The 15,570-nt window shown below is 40.9% G+C and overlaps 1 protein-coding gene across 2 annotated transcripts in view; it reads right to left on the reverse strand.

The window, feature by feature from the left end:
• Window positions 1–15,570, reverse strand: part of LOC132866138 (rho GTPase-activating protein 6) — a 321,679-nt gene that overhangs the window by 49,774 nt on the left and 256,335 nt on the right. For both annotated transcript variants that reach the window (XM_060898731.1, XM_060898732.1), the window contains exons 3-4: window positions 12,973–13,044; window positions 6,497–6,753 (exon numbers count right to left, since the gene is read on the reverse strand). In XM_060898731.1, the coding sequence (XP_060754714.1) occupies window positions 6,497–6,753; window positions 12,973–13,044 (329 nt within the window). The remainder of the gene's footprint in view (window positions 1–6,496; window positions 6,754–12,972; window positions 13,045–15,570) is intronic.

Genomic DNA, 15,570 nt, shown 5'->3' on the forward strand with positions numbered 1-15,570 from the left:
GACTTGTCCAGGGTGTACCCTGCCTTTCGCCCGTAGTCAGCTGGGATAGGCTCCAGCTTGCTTGCGACCCTGTAGAACAGGATAAAGCGGCTAGAGATAATGAGATGAGATTATTATTATATTCAGGTTGATTTTGTGCCTTTGTAAATATTTTGCTCAGACACTCATCAGGAGCTCTGCTTTTAGGCACTGTCTAAATATACATATATTAACAATCAACACCATAGCTACAACTCAAATTGTGTGTAACTTTAGCATAAATAGCCTGTTAACACTTAAAAACTGACTGTACTAGTATCTCAGTACTCCACACAAACACAAAGTAAAATGTTGAACCTGGACATTTGGGGGGGTTTTAAATTCACAACTGTTTCTGTGAATAATTCAGGTACTACACACTGTATTCAAGTCCAACATAAATGTAAGAATGTTGTGCAGATCTGAGATGCAGCTTGTAAGCACATACTCTAACATTTGAGTGAAATATATGCTTGTTGTCCTGTAAGAACCCAGTTCTGGCTCTGCCCTGGCTCCGACACCTAATCATTAATCATACCTTTATGAGCTGCGATTCATCTGTATCGTATTATCCTGTTGTTTGTCCAGTGTCTGTGCAAAGACACATGTTTGTGTAACGACTGGATGAACAAAGTGAAGGACAAACTGCAGGTTTTTAAGCATACAGGTACTAACAAATTGCTTTTTCTACTTCCAAATGATTCTGCTTGTGAGTTTGATGGGTCTCGTGAGGTTTGCACGGGCCTTAGGAATGCATGTAAGTGAGCTATTGTGCTGCTAAAAGAGGGAGGTAAATGATTTGAGGTGAAATTCCACTGAGATGTCAAAATTGCCTTGAGTTTCACAAAAGGTTTCACTTCCAAGCTTCAGAACCTGGCAAATTCTTTGTGTTTTGAAAATGCTTCCCTGATTATCTGGCTCTGGTTTCCAGTTGGGGTTTAGTTTCTAGTCCAAGAGATGCCATGGTTGGTTAATATGGTTTTTGACACTGTACCTGTCTCTGTTTTCTTTCTCATTTTCTCTGTTTTTTTTCTTCTACACCAAGATCTTTTCCATTTCCCATGAAACGTCTGTATATAGTTTGACTCTGCTCGTGATGCCTGATCCTCACTATCTCTCTCTCCTGGCTTGGCCTGACTACCCCTCAAAAATCAACCCTGTCTTATTCTGTGGTTCTGTAGAGTTAGTTAGAGGAGAATAACCAGGCCTGAGTTTCCCGAAAGCATCGCAGCACAAAGATCATCGTTAAATGCTAGCGCAAGCAACACAATGAATGCTCTCTCTCCTAGTTAAGATGCTCTTAGTGTTAAGAGGCTTTTGGGAAACCCATCACAGATTGGTTCAAGGTGACAGGAAGTCTACAGTAATTCAAATATCCACTCTTTATCACCATGGTGATCAGAAAAGTATCTCAGAACTCAGAGCACATCAAATCTTAAGATGGATGGGCTACAAAAGCAAACAACGATATCAGGGTCTACTCTTCTCAGCCAGGACCAGGAATCTGAAGCTACTTACTTACTTACTTAGTCCTCTTCGTCCCAGGTGGGACATAAGGCATCAACAAGGCATCTCCATTTGTTCCTGTCGTTTGCAGCATGTTGTGCCTCACCCCATGAGAGCCCCATCTCCTTCAGTTCGTGCATGATGGTATGCCTCCATGTGGTTTTTGGGCGTCCTTGCTTCCTTTTTCCAGGTGGTGTCCACTTCAGCGCGATCTTTGGGGTACGCAACTGGTCCATTCTGAGGACGTGTCCTAGCCATCTGAAGCTACACTGGTCTCAAACTCACCAAAACTGGACAGCTAAGCATTGTGTGGTCTTTTCCCAATCTTGAGCTGTCCAGTTTTCCTAAAATGCAGCCTCAATATCGTATCCTATATTGTTTCTAGACAGAAAGCACACCCTTGCTGTGTGTGGTATACAACAGAAATAGAACTCAAATGTAATATTATGTTTGGCGTGCATCAACCATGCCACTGTGTCCTTACCATGTCTGGTGTAAAAAAGGATTTATACCCGGGCTCTGATCCTGATCCCAAACTCTGTTCCTGACCTCAGATACCTCACTGGTCCAACTCTGCCGGTGTCCTCAGACTTTCCTCTGACTCTATAGTTTTCTGTGTATAGTTTGGTTCACCTGTGTCTTGCTTTCTTTTTACCAGCATCCAAAAAGTGCTTATATTTCATTTAGTAAATTTCAACTCTGGTTCTGAGTTGTTCTTTTTCTCACGAGTCCATTGTAACCTCAAGTTACAATATAAATGCTGCTGCAAATTCCAGGATTATCCCCGTAATAAAATCTGCACGTACAGTGGGGTCCCAAAGTCACCACATTGAAAATCTGGGATTTTTTTTTTATTTCAAATTTGAAATAAACAGAAAGTTTGAGAAATTTGAAATATTTTAAACAAAGAAAGTAAACATTCAATATCTTACGTATTTAATATTCAAGATTCTGCACTATTTCTAGGTCCCTATTTAAATATAAGCAATTATTATACATACGGGCCACTTTTGCCATGGAATAACAACATGTATTCTGTTCCCTTCTAGCGGGTTTATTGATGGCATGCGATATTGCTATCATATCGCTTATCCTCCATGTATCACGCCACTCTCCCCAATGGAAAATGACCGTGCCATATTGTTACAATATTTCACGTTGTCAAGACAGCACGACGTCACACTTCGGAGCTGATGCGAAGATCCAGTGACAAAACTTTTCCGTTGCGCATGCACGCAATCATTTCTTTGTCGGCTGGGAGAGAGAGAAGATGGGGTAAATTCAGTGCTCGGATTAAGCACTAACTGAAAACTGAAACTAGAAAGACGCACTGTACACCCGAAAGGCTACCAAATCTTCATTATATATTCTTCACGCATATTTACAAGAGAAAAACATACCAACAGACATCGAAAAACTGGAAAAGAGACACGTCGGTGATGTAAAACTTCTGCGCTAGCAAGTGACTGACAGATTGTACACAAACATGGCTGCGAGGTTTGCTTCATTAGAAGCAGAAGATTTAAAGAGAAAGACGTGCTGAGCGCCAAAAAGGCTACCAAAACTTCATTATATATTCTTCACACATATTTACAAGGGAAAAACATACCAACGGACATAAAAAAACCTGGAAAAGAGAGCAATAGTGGAAATATTGTCAAAGTTCTACTTGGAGGTGAAGAAAAGTGACGGAGACTTTTACAAGAGGACTTCACTCGTGGACTTCACTCAGCAAAGCCCTTTTGTTTTGAACAACTGCAATGTAACAATTAATTCCTACCAAAAGTAACTTTGAACTTGAACTGTCAACCTGGATATAGCTTGTATATAAGTTGGGTTGTTGTTCAGGCTTTTTGAATTTGTACCATTTTTAGTGTTAGAGCTTTGACTTTGCACATGTACATTGGATTGACAGAACATTGAATTATATTCGATCAGAATCAGCATTCGATATTGGTAAGCTACCCCCCCCCCCCCCCCCCCCCCGTTATTAACTTTTTGTAAAATCTATAATTGTTCAATCGAATGTGTATGTATTATCTCATCTCATCTCATTATCTCTAGCCGCTTTATCCTGTTCTACAGGGTCGCAGGCGAGCTGGAGCCTATCCCAACTGACTACGGGCGAAAGGCAGGGTACACCCTGGACAAGTCACCAGGTCATCACAGGGCTGACACATAGACACAGACAACCATTCACACTCACACCGACGGTCAATTTAGAGTCACCAGTTAACCTAACCTCCATGTCTTTGGACTGTGGGGGAAACCGGAGCACCCGGAGGAAACCCACGCGGACACGGGGAGAACATGCAAACTCCGCACAGAAAGGCCCTCGCCGGCCACGGGGCTCGAACCCGGACCTTCTTGCTGTGAGCCGACAGCGCTAACCACTACACCACCGTGCCGCCCTGTATGTATTATCTCATCTCATCTCATCTCATCTCATTATCTCTAGCCGCTTTATCCTTCTACAGGGTCGCAGGCAAGCTGGAGCCTATCCCAGCTGACTACGGGCGAAAGGCGGGGTACACCCTGGACAAGTCGCCAGGTCATCACAGGGCTGACACATAGACACAGACTGTATGTATTATAATAATAATAATAATATCTCATCTCATCTCATTATCTCTAGCCGCTTTATCCTTCTACAGGGTTGCAGGCAAGCTGGAGCCTATCCCAGCTGACTACGGGCGAAAGGCGGGGTACACCCTGGACAAGTCGCCAGGTCATCACAGGGCTGACACATAGACACAGACAACCATTCACACCTACGGTCAATTTAGAGTCGCCAGTTAACCTAACCTGCATGTCTTTGGACTGTGGGGGAAACCGGAGCACCCGGAGGAAACCCACGCGGACACGGGGAGAACATGCAAACTCCGCACAGAAAGGCCCTCGCCGGCCACGGGGCTTGAACCCGGACCTTCTTGCTGTGAGGCGGCAGCGCTAACCACTACACCACCGTGCCGCCCCCCAAATACTAATAAACTCTAAAATTTATGTAAATATTTCAAAGATTCTATTTTTCACTCAAGTTGTTGTCAGTAATATAATTTGTAATGAAAAAGATTATATTAAAGTAGAAAATAATGCAAAATAAAAGCATTTTCACTCATGCTCTCAGAATATTTTTTCTTTTTTTTATATTTTTCAATTTCACATATAGAGTTTCTCAAATGGCTGTAAATTCTTAGTTTCAAAGTATTACTGAACAAAACCTGACAAGTGTGTAAATGTGTCTGAGGAGAATCAGACTTTGTGACAGTATAATACAGAGGAAAATACAGGGGATATCTTACAACCATGTTTCTGTATACAGTGCCCTTTGCAATTATTGGCACCCCTTGTAAAGGTTAGTAAAAACGGTTAGAAAAAAATCCACCTTTTGGTAAAGTCGCTTCATCTCACACTGAAAACATGAGAAAAATCCAACCCTTAACAAAAATAAATTTATTCAGAGGAAAAACAATTCCCTCATGAAGAAATAATTATTTTCAACAAAAAACATGTCTCACTATTATTGGCACCCCTCCATTTAATAATTTGTCCACCCCCCTTTGGCAGTAAAACAGCACTGAGTCTTCTCTTATAACATTTTATAAGGTTGGAGATATACTGTAGAGCAGGGAATCTGAGACCGTTCCTCTTTACACAATCTCTCCAGATCATCCAGGGTCCGAGACCCTCTCTTGTGCTCTCTCCTCTTCAGCTCACCCACAGGTTTTCAATGGGGTTCAGGTTAGGGGACTGAGATGGCCATGGCAGAAGTTTGATTCTGTGCTCAGTGAACCATTTTTGTGTTGATTTGGACATATGCTTTGGCTCACTGTCCTGCTGGAAGATCCAGTGACGACCCAGTTTTAGTTTCCTGGCAGAGGCAGCCAGAGTTAGATTTTAAATGTCCTGATATTTCATGGAGTCCATGATGCCATATACCCTAACAAGGTTTCCAGGGCCTTTGGAGGAAAAACAGCCTCAAACCATTACAGAACTTGCACCATATTTTACAGTTGGGATTGGGTTCTTTTCATTACAGCCATCCTCCATAGATCATATTTGTTACATCAGACCACAGAACACGTTTCCGTTCAAAGTTGTAGAAGGTTTCGCAATGTTCAGGCACTTATGTTTGTGGTTAACTGACAGAAAAGGCTTTTTTTCTGGTAAACCTTCCAAATAATCTGTTGGCATGGAGGTGGCATCTGATGGGTTTGGAGATTTGGAAACCCTAAGATTTTATTTTTCTTGTAATTCACCAACGGTGATCCTTGTTGTTGTTGTTTTTCTTTGCCTCTCTTACCATCCTCCTCACAGTATATGGGATCAAAATAAACTTGGGTCCTCTTCCAGGCAAGTTTATCAAAGGTCCAGCTGGTGTCCACATTTTTATTATTGCTCTAACAGTAGAAATGGACATTTTCAGGCAAGTCGCTATTTTTTATAACCATTCCCTGACTTATGAAGATCAACACACTTCTCCCTCATTTGGTTTATATGTTCTCTTATCATTCCCATGCTGATGGAGGAACATGACTAAGGGGATTTGGCCTCTGTGTCACCTCATATTTGCTCCCCAGTTAATCAGGAAGTCATGGATTACAGCTTGAATGTTCCTACACACTCTAATCACCTCTCAAATGTCCAATTTAAATGGGAAGCATGCTTCAGTTACATTGTGTTCGTTATCATTTCCAGTGGTGCAAATAATAGTGGTACATGTGTTTTTTGTTGAAGACAATTATTTCTTGATGAGGGATTTGTTCTTCTCTGAATAAATATATTTCATTTAAGGTTGGATTTTTCTCATTTTTTTCAGTGTGAGATGAAGCAACTTCACCAAAAGGTGGATTTTTTCGAACCCTTTTTCTAATAATTTTTAGATCAGAGCACATGAATTAAAACTCATCATTTGAGGTGCTCTGAAAAAGGCCCTTTTTTATCACTCATGCTGAAAGCTGTCTGTCCTCACCCTCCTGCGAGCGCGAGGTGCTGCTTCGGGCGTGTTGCATGAAGTGGACTCATTTGCCGTCTCCGAGGTGGAGCTGAGTGATGAGTTGCTGCTGGAAAGCTCCTTGGTGGGTCGACGTGTGGCGAACTGCAGGATGGAGGACACCAGGTCACTTGTGTCTCTCTGCTCCTCCCTCTGACCTTCTTGTCGCTGACGCTGGGTTCGGTCGTTGGTGATCACCTGTGATAAGGAGATGCCGAACGCCTGCGGTGCGTTCTCTGAGACAGTAGGAGAAAGATCGGAAAGAGCAGTTCAAACTTGGCTTGGCAAAAATGCATAAACTGGTTGTTTTGGTTTAGTTAAATATGTAATAATAAATAAATAAGTAATACCAAGAAGTAAGCATTTATCAGAGAAAGTTTCACCCCCTTTGGATTTTTAATGAAAAAGGAAAATGTACTTCGTTTTATAATTAATCTACAAGTAAACATCATTCTGAAACGGAATCAGTGAAATGTTGGTGCATCTCACGCCAAGACAACAATCTAAAATATATAGAATATTAAACAGTAAATACTTTGAGCACACTCACAGCTGATGGTCGGTTTTTCTCTAGGAATAGCACAGATCAACACTTACGGTATGCTCACTTGACATCACAGAGCTTGGGGACCAATGTTTTCTTTTCTTTGCTTCAAAAAAGGAAGCAGCTACATTTCTAATCTCCAAGACTTGAATAACATTATGCTCTGAATGCAGTGAACATGTTTATAAGCAATTTGGTATAAATTATAAATGTCAAGACATCTTGTAGATCTTGGAATGAAAGTGTAGAAGCTGTCACAAAGCGTGAGCTCAGTCTTTCCTGTAACAGCAGATCTTTTATTTTAGCTGATTAGAGCTAATAAAAACAGGGAGACAGGCATAACGGTATAATGTAAGGCAAGCAGGTAATTATGTGACATGACATCAGGAAGTCAGGAATGGAACCATCAGTTTCAACATTTGGGTTGGTTTTTTTCTCCATCAATGAAAAATCAAACCCTAATGACTTTTGCAAAAAAAAAAAAATTACATTTGGCATGTTGGAATGTAATGTGCTTCACGCTGGTGTGACGCACCTCAAACTCCTATTTCTGAATTGCACCACCCGCTGCACTACACACATCACATAAAGCATGACCTGGCTAATACTAGGATGGTTTTTGCTACTTTATTAGTGTGCGTCTCTTCAGAATCAGGAACACGCAGCTGACAAAACTGTCATGTCGGCAAACTCTCCTGCTTCCTACAGTACATGCAGTCACCTTGTGTTTAAACATGCCGAGAGAGAATACACCTGCTAGTCATACTTAAATAATATCTTTTAAGTGCTTAAAAAAATCATGTTATAGCTGAAACGCTGACGTCTTATCAAGAGCTCAAATATGTTGTTTTACATAATCATATCATCTCATTCCCTTAATGTACTGTAACTAGTTAACTAGTCCTCTATACGTTAATCCATTTTATTACCACAGCTCATTTGAATACTCGATTCTGATTGGTCAATTACAGCATTCCACAGTCTGTTAATTCTTTATAAGGAAAAAGAGAACAAGCAAACAGTGCAGAAAAAGCTTAAAAGACACAAAGAGCTGGACGACAGAGAAATCGACAAAACTGAAGACAGACATGAAATAAATACTAAACGGAACAATGTCTAGAGCAGTGTTTAAGTTTAACCAGACTGGTTAATAGAAAAGAAAATGTCAACAGATGCTAACGAGGCTAATCTTTTCAGGAAGCGACAGAGTCATGCTACGTTCCAGCCATCGAATCTAACAGATGCCTTTTCGTGGAAGCACAAAATCAATAAAATTAGTTTTAAACCAGAGCGTCGGTGACGCAGTAGCTCACACGGCCCTGCCATGAGAAACCAGACTTATTTATAATTAGCTAAGTTGCTCTTCATGAGAACAGTTAGAACAATTTGATCTTCAAAACAAAACAATCAGAATCAAAATCCAGTGAAAACTCAGGGAGGAGTAGCAATGTTTGTGAATTGTGGACGGACAGACGACGGACGCCATGTGATGGCAATAGCTCATCGCCTACAGCTGGTGAGCTCATCAATATTTTGTGTCAAATTATGGATTTCTTTAGTAAGCAGCCAAGTAATAAGTGAGATAATGGAGAGCGAGCCAGTCATTATCAGGAAATGTACCTGATCACCATCCATCCATCCATTATCTGTAGCTGCTTATCCTGTTCTACAGGGTCGCGGGCAAGCTGGAGCCTATCCCAGCTGACTATGGGCAAGAGGCGGGGTACACCCTGGACAAGTCACCAGATTTATCGCAGGGCTGACACATAGAGACAAACAACCATTCACACTCACATTCACACCTACGGTCAACTTAGAGCCACCAATTAGCCTAACCTGCATGTCTTTGGACTGTGGGGAAAACGGAGCACCCGGAGGAAACCCACTCAGACACGGGGAGAACATGCAAACTCCACACAGAAAGGCCCTCACCGGCTGCTGGGCTCAAACCCAGAACCTTCTTGCTGTGAGGCGACAGTGCTAACCACTACACCACCATGCCGCCCTCCTGATCACCATGTCAGGGTTTATTTTGTAATAATGTCCGGCTCACTGTTTTGTGAGCAGATTGGAATGGATGAAGGAGAGGAGGATGTCAGGAGTGATTTGTGACAGAAGGTTGCCAGCAAGAGTGAAAGGAAAAGTGTACAAGAGAGTAGTAAGAGCAGCAATATAGTGCTGTATGGTTTGGAAACAGTGGCACTGACACAAAGACAGGAGGCTGAACTGGAGGTAGTGGAGTTGAAGATGTTGAGATTTTCACTGGGAGTGACAAAGTAAGACAGTATTGGCAATGAGTATATTAGACGGACAGAACATGTAGGACGGCTTGGAGACAAAGACAGAGAGGCGAGATTGAGATGGTTGGGACATGTACAGAGGAGAGATGCAGGGTATATTGGGAGAAGAATGCTGGAGATGGTGTTGACAGGTAGAAGGAAAAGAGGAAGACCAAAGATGAGATTTATGGATGTGGTGAAGGAGGGAGGACATGAGGACGGTTGGTGTGACAGAAAAAGATATGGAGGACAGGAGAAGATGGAGGGACAGTATCCACTGTGGGGACCCCTAATGGGAACAGCCAAAAGAAGAAAAAGAAGTTTGACTCACTGTTTATTATTCTTTACATACAAGCTACCAGTTTTTATCTTATTCAATTAGGTTTCAAGGTAAACACACCTGAGCTTCATCTTGCCTGGTGGGCGAGCTAATAAATTTAGGATCTATCCACCCCATAGTGCTTTTGTATTTTTACTAATTCATAAGGAGCTCGTTTATAAAACTCATCGTCAATTTTTAAAAATCCTTAAAATTTTAGATATAATGAAGAATTCAAAGTTTTGTCATGAGGTCAAAGGCATCACATGCACAAAGCGAGACATTGCACTGCAAAAAATGGCCTTTCAAAAATAAGAAATAAAAGATTAAAACAAAGCATATTTGCTTGAATCAGGGAAAAAAATCTGCCAATGGAACTAGTCAAATTTGACTTGGTAAGATTTCTTAAAGTAAGATGAAAAATCTAACCTGTTTTTAGATGAAATAATTCCAAAATAAGATTGGGGAACTTATCATGCGAGATCTGATTAACTCAAAATAATCAAAATAGTTCTTATAACAAGATCGTACTTCTTACATTTAGCCATTCAAGTCATTTTTATTGATTTCATTTTAAGGGTATTTCACTTAAATTCATGACAAAGTCTTAGCAGTAAAAACTGAATTTAAGATAAATATACTAATATTAGGATTGTTAAATTCTACAACTAAGCATTGATAGCTTAAAAGATTCTCCTTTTGTGACCTGTAATTAGTAAAATACTCTCGATATGAGACCAGAGACTATCTTAAATCAAGTTGACGACACATGTAGCATTGCAACAAGTTTATTATTTTTTTCCCATTTCAACATTCAAACATTAAAACATCTCTTAAGATTCCACTTCCCCAGGACCTCAGGCACCAAAAAATAAATAAATAAATAAAAAAGTCTACGCATTTTGACTTACAGTGCTTACACAACGCCAAAGCAACAGTGCATTTTGGGGCACTGACTATTCATGTGTACGAGGGGTTTACAAGATCAGGCACAAAAACAAACAAACAAACAAACAAAAAAACCACTGAACTTAACTCACAGCATTCCAAAAAGCCCTCACTAAAACGCCGTCCACTCACTCATAGCCTTTTTGAAGGCACTTGTCTGGTCTAGAGTCTGTACAGCATCTAGAAGGAGCTCACTCTGAATGACTGAGAAAACAGTCGCAGTAAACTTACGATATGTAAGGTGGAGTTGAATTGTAATGAAAGATTCAAAGATTTCAGTAAAGTTCATTTATTCCCAAAACAAGCATACTTTGTTTTTTTTTCTTGAAACAAGATGAGCCGCATTTGATAAATGTCCAAAATGTACTTACTTGTTTTAAAAAAAAAACTTGTTTTATTTTCAAAGGTGCTCCAAATAAGACTTTTTCAAGACATTTTGTCTATACAAGATTTTCAAGATGGACTGTCTAAAAACTAGCCTTTCTAGCTAAATGAGGTTTTGCTTGTTGGGCAATTATGTCTTATAATAAGGGTGGCTAGATGTTTTGACTTGAAAATAGACAAATAAACTTCCTAAGATTTTTATTTTTTGCAGTGTGTTATACCCTTATCACCTCTGCCAACTGTGTTGGAGAAGGTTATGTTTTCACCTCCGTTTGTTTGTTTGTTCCCAACATAACTCAGAAAGTACTGAATGGATTTTGATGAAGTGTGGAGGAAATGTGAGCCATGGGAAAGGAACAATTGATTAGAGTTTGATGCAAATCCAGATATATATGCGGATCTAGGATTTTTTTTTTTTTTGTTCCCAATGTAACTCAAAAAGTACTGAATGGATTTTGATGAAATTTGGTGGACAGCTTTAGTATTATCCATGGTTCAAGTGCTTTGATTTTGATATTGTTATTATGTGGCTTGCCGGAGGTATCCACTCTACCGAGTGCCCTTCTACTAGCATTAGTTTGAAACATGCATTACTTAGCAATTGTTCTGTCTTCTTTGTTTTGTTTGTAGACAAACCTTTGCACCATGTTGCCTGCGCTAACACTAGAACTGCTTGCTGCTCCAAAGAAAGACATTATGGAGGTACATGGAGTGACGTACCAGGCTGTTTGTCTTTTCTATGTCTTACGGTAGAAATCTGAAAGTGTTCCAGAGTAGATGTGTTGTGCACACAGTGTATGTGTGCATTTCGTTCTATAGTAGTATGAACAGCTGGATACTAAGCAAAGGCCATATGCTGTCCATACAGTCCAGTCTGGTCCAAGCAGACAAAATATGCATGCTGGGAGAACGAGCGACTGTGCGCGTGTGTGTGTGTGACTACCAGACCTGCTAGTCTCTAATAAGACAGACCAGTTCAAAGGAGTACTGGCTTATGACAAACAGCACGTGTAATTAAAGGAGCCTCTTGGGCATGCATTAGGATTATTACAGTATGTGTTCTAACATGAAAAGTAAACACACACACACACACAAAAAAAAGCAACAACAAAAAAAAAAAACAGCAATGCTTCCATGCGAAACCAAAATGTCATGCCTAAGTATGTGCTTTAAGAATATTTCCCTTGGCAATGATTAATTACACTGGATTCCTGCCCTAAATTTTAGTCCTTATATTTAACAGTGAGCTCAAAGTCGTTTTCACTGCAAGCGAATTTTCCAAGACTTCATAGTCACAGCATCAACAATCTTACTTACTATAATTAAAAACATCAACGTTTGACTGGGGAAAACAGTTGCATCTCAAAGTTTCAATTGTAATAAGACGAATTATTTCTCGCCCATTTATTTATTTATTTATTTCAAAATAGCTAAAATGAGGAGTTTTAATCAGGTCACACAGTCTCTGAGCGTAAAGGGTATAACACATGGGCAAGCAGTGGGACATGGTGGCTTTCCCGATGTCCTGATGTTTCAGTTCTTTTCCCCTCAAAACTGGAAGCCCTGCCAAATATGCTGTGCAAGGTCAGCTCGCTCAGAGCCATGTCGCCTTACAAGGAGAACTTTACACTTCTCTAAATATATCCCAGTAGAAACTGCATCTGTGTGACCCTGGGTTTTTTTCTTTCTTTCATTTTTCTTTCTTTCTTTCTTTCTTTCTTTCTTTCTTTCTTTCTTTCTATTTGGTCAGCCAGATTTTACACCTGGGATCTGACACAGTGGGAGAAGCTTCGTGTCTTGTGAAGTCTGAAAAATGGATCACGTCAGAGTAAAATAAACTGAATTATTTCTGTGGGAGATGGTTGTCGCCATTTTCCCATCATCCTAACATCTTATCAGAGGTTTATAAATCTTGGGCTGGATTTGGAAAATTTTCCAAAACATTGTTCAAACCTGAGGGATTTATTAAGATCTGTGTTACCTTTGTCTTTGTTCTTTTCCTTGGCTAAGGAGTCCAGCTTCCTCCGTAGTGACTTCTTCCTCTTCTGGCAATCTGCAAACACATGTGCTACAATTAAGCATGTGTTAATGGTTAATCTGTGCTTCTGTGCTGGAACAAGATGCAGCTCCTTATACCGTACGGGCACACGTGGGGCGCCAATACTTCTTTCCACAGTGACCAGCTGTTCTATTCTAGATGTAAGCTGGTTCTTGGGGTGCATGTTTTATTTATATATATATATATATATATATATATATATATATATATATATATATATATATATATATATAAACGTGAATGGAAGGGTGGCATCTGTGAACAACTGACCTCCCCTTCGATTTCAAAACAAGCTGAGCTTTCCTGTGGTTCAGGAATGCAGCTAGAGAGTTCCTTTCAGCCACGCTCACTACGATGAGTTGGAGCGGAACATGAGATCGCTGAGGAGAGTTTGCGTCTATTCCATCTCACACGCCGCACTTAAATCTTAGAGTCACGTTGTTTAAAAATTCCCTGCTTTATAGTTCAGAGTAAAAGTGGACCAATCTTCAAAACAAAACTTACTACTTGGCTCAATTTATACAGAAAATGAACGTAAAAGAAGCTGACGGCTTTGAGTGCCAAGCCAACATCCATTATTATTAGTAAGGACTATTCAAAGTAGGGGTGGGAAATATCATCTCATCTCATCTCATTATCTCTAGCCGCTTTATCCTGTTCTACAGGGTCGCAGGCAAGCTGGAGTCTATCCCAGCTGACTACGGGCGAAAGGCGGGGTACACCCTGGACAAGTCGCCAGGTCATCACAGGGCTGACACATAGACACAGACAACCATTCACACTCACATTCACACCTACGGTCAATTTAGAGTCACCAGTTAACCTAACCTGCATGTCTTTGGACTGTGGGGGAAACCGGAGCACCCGGAGGAAACCCACGCGGACACGGGGAGAACATGCAAACTCCGCACAGAAAGGCCCTCGCCGGCCACGGGGCTCGAACCCGGACCTTCTTGCTGTGAAGCGACAGCGCTAACCACTACACCACCGTGCCGCCTATAATAATAATAATAATAATTACTTATTGACCAGCTCAAATTCAAAGTTGTATGAAAACTAGTTGTACTACCTTAAAGAGATAACCCTGTCCCATTTCTGTCAGCCATAGAGCTGCTAGCTTGCACCGTCTGCTGTGTGAGCTCTATTCTGATCCTTCGGCACTCAGCTCGTGCTAGCTGGCTAACTTTAGCTAGATGTAATATATATATTTAAGCAGTGCCTAAAAACAGTGCTCCCACTGAGCGTAAAATGTATTTGTGAGTGGTGGTCAGAGCTGTTATTCATTATTTGTGCTACAGGCAGAGCTGTCAGCCCAGGAAGCTGTATTTTTTCCATACAGAAGCTCGCTGCTGTATTTATGCTCACCATGTGCCTCTGTCAGAGGTCTGGCATGCTATGTAATAAAGCTCTGCTGTCTGTCAGCCAGATTTGTCATTCATGCACAAGTGTGTGTGCTGTTTATTGAGTGTTTTGTTTGTGTTTGGTGCAATGGTTGAACTGTGGTTTAGCCTAAGAGTTTGAGCGCAAAAGTTAATGGTGCACGTTTGGCAAACTTGTAGAGGTTTGCACCCTCGGTTGAGCAGAGCAAGGTGTGTAACATTCAAAGCATAGTCTGTAAACATTACTCTGCAAAATTTTGTATTTTGTTTACAACCAGGGCGGCACGGTGGTGTAGTGGTTAGCACTGTTACCTCACAGCAAGAAGGTCCTAGGTTTGAGCCCCATGGCCGGCGAGGGCCTTCCTGTGTGGAGTTTGCATGTTCTCCCCGTGTCTGTGTGGGTTTCCTCCGGTTTCCCCAACAGTCCAAAAACATGCAGGTTAGGCTAATTGGTGGCTCTAAATTGACCGTAGGTGTGAATGTGAGTGTGAATGGTTGTCTGTGTCTATGTGTCAGCCCTGTGATGACCTGGTGACTTGTCCAGGGTGTACCCCGCCTTTCACCCGTAGTCAGCTGGGATAGGCTCCAGCTTGCCTGCGACCCTGTAGGACAGGATAAGCAGCTACAGATAATGGATGGATGGATGGATGAATGTTTACAACCATGTTATGTTAATTAGTTTTGTTTTGTTTTCTTTAGTTTTCACGGTGTTCGGTGTATGGTTTATGCTGTTTGACCTCCAGTGTTTGATGCTATACTCATGTTTAAGAGGAATAAAACTTATATGCACCCATCAAAGACTTTATGCTGTTGTTCTGAATGCCAAGGGCTGCTACAGTGTTCGTAAATAATCCCATATTATTATTATTTTTTAAGAAAATTAAAAATAAGTGCTGGATAAAACCCCATATATCTTATGTCAATAAAGATACAAATTTTGTTGTCCAGTGGTCATGTGTTTATGAGATACATTGCCTTGCACTTACAATCAGGTTCCCCGTGGTGGTACATGGGCATCGCACGGTCACAAAAGCCGTCAGAAATCAGGTCAATGCATTACCATATTCTCTTATGTATGCAGCTTTGCCGTGACATATTTATGATGCCATATTTTGGGGATGGGCTGGGGGTTGATGTTATG

Source organism: Neoarius graeffei, chromosome 18 (assembly GCF_027579695.1).
Source record: "Neoarius graeffei isolate fNeoGra1 chromosome 18, fNeoGra1.pri, whole genome shotgun sequence".
NCBI classification, from domain to species: Eukaryota; Metazoa; Chordata; class Actinopteri; order Siluriformes; family Ariidae; genus Neoarius; species Neoarius graeffei.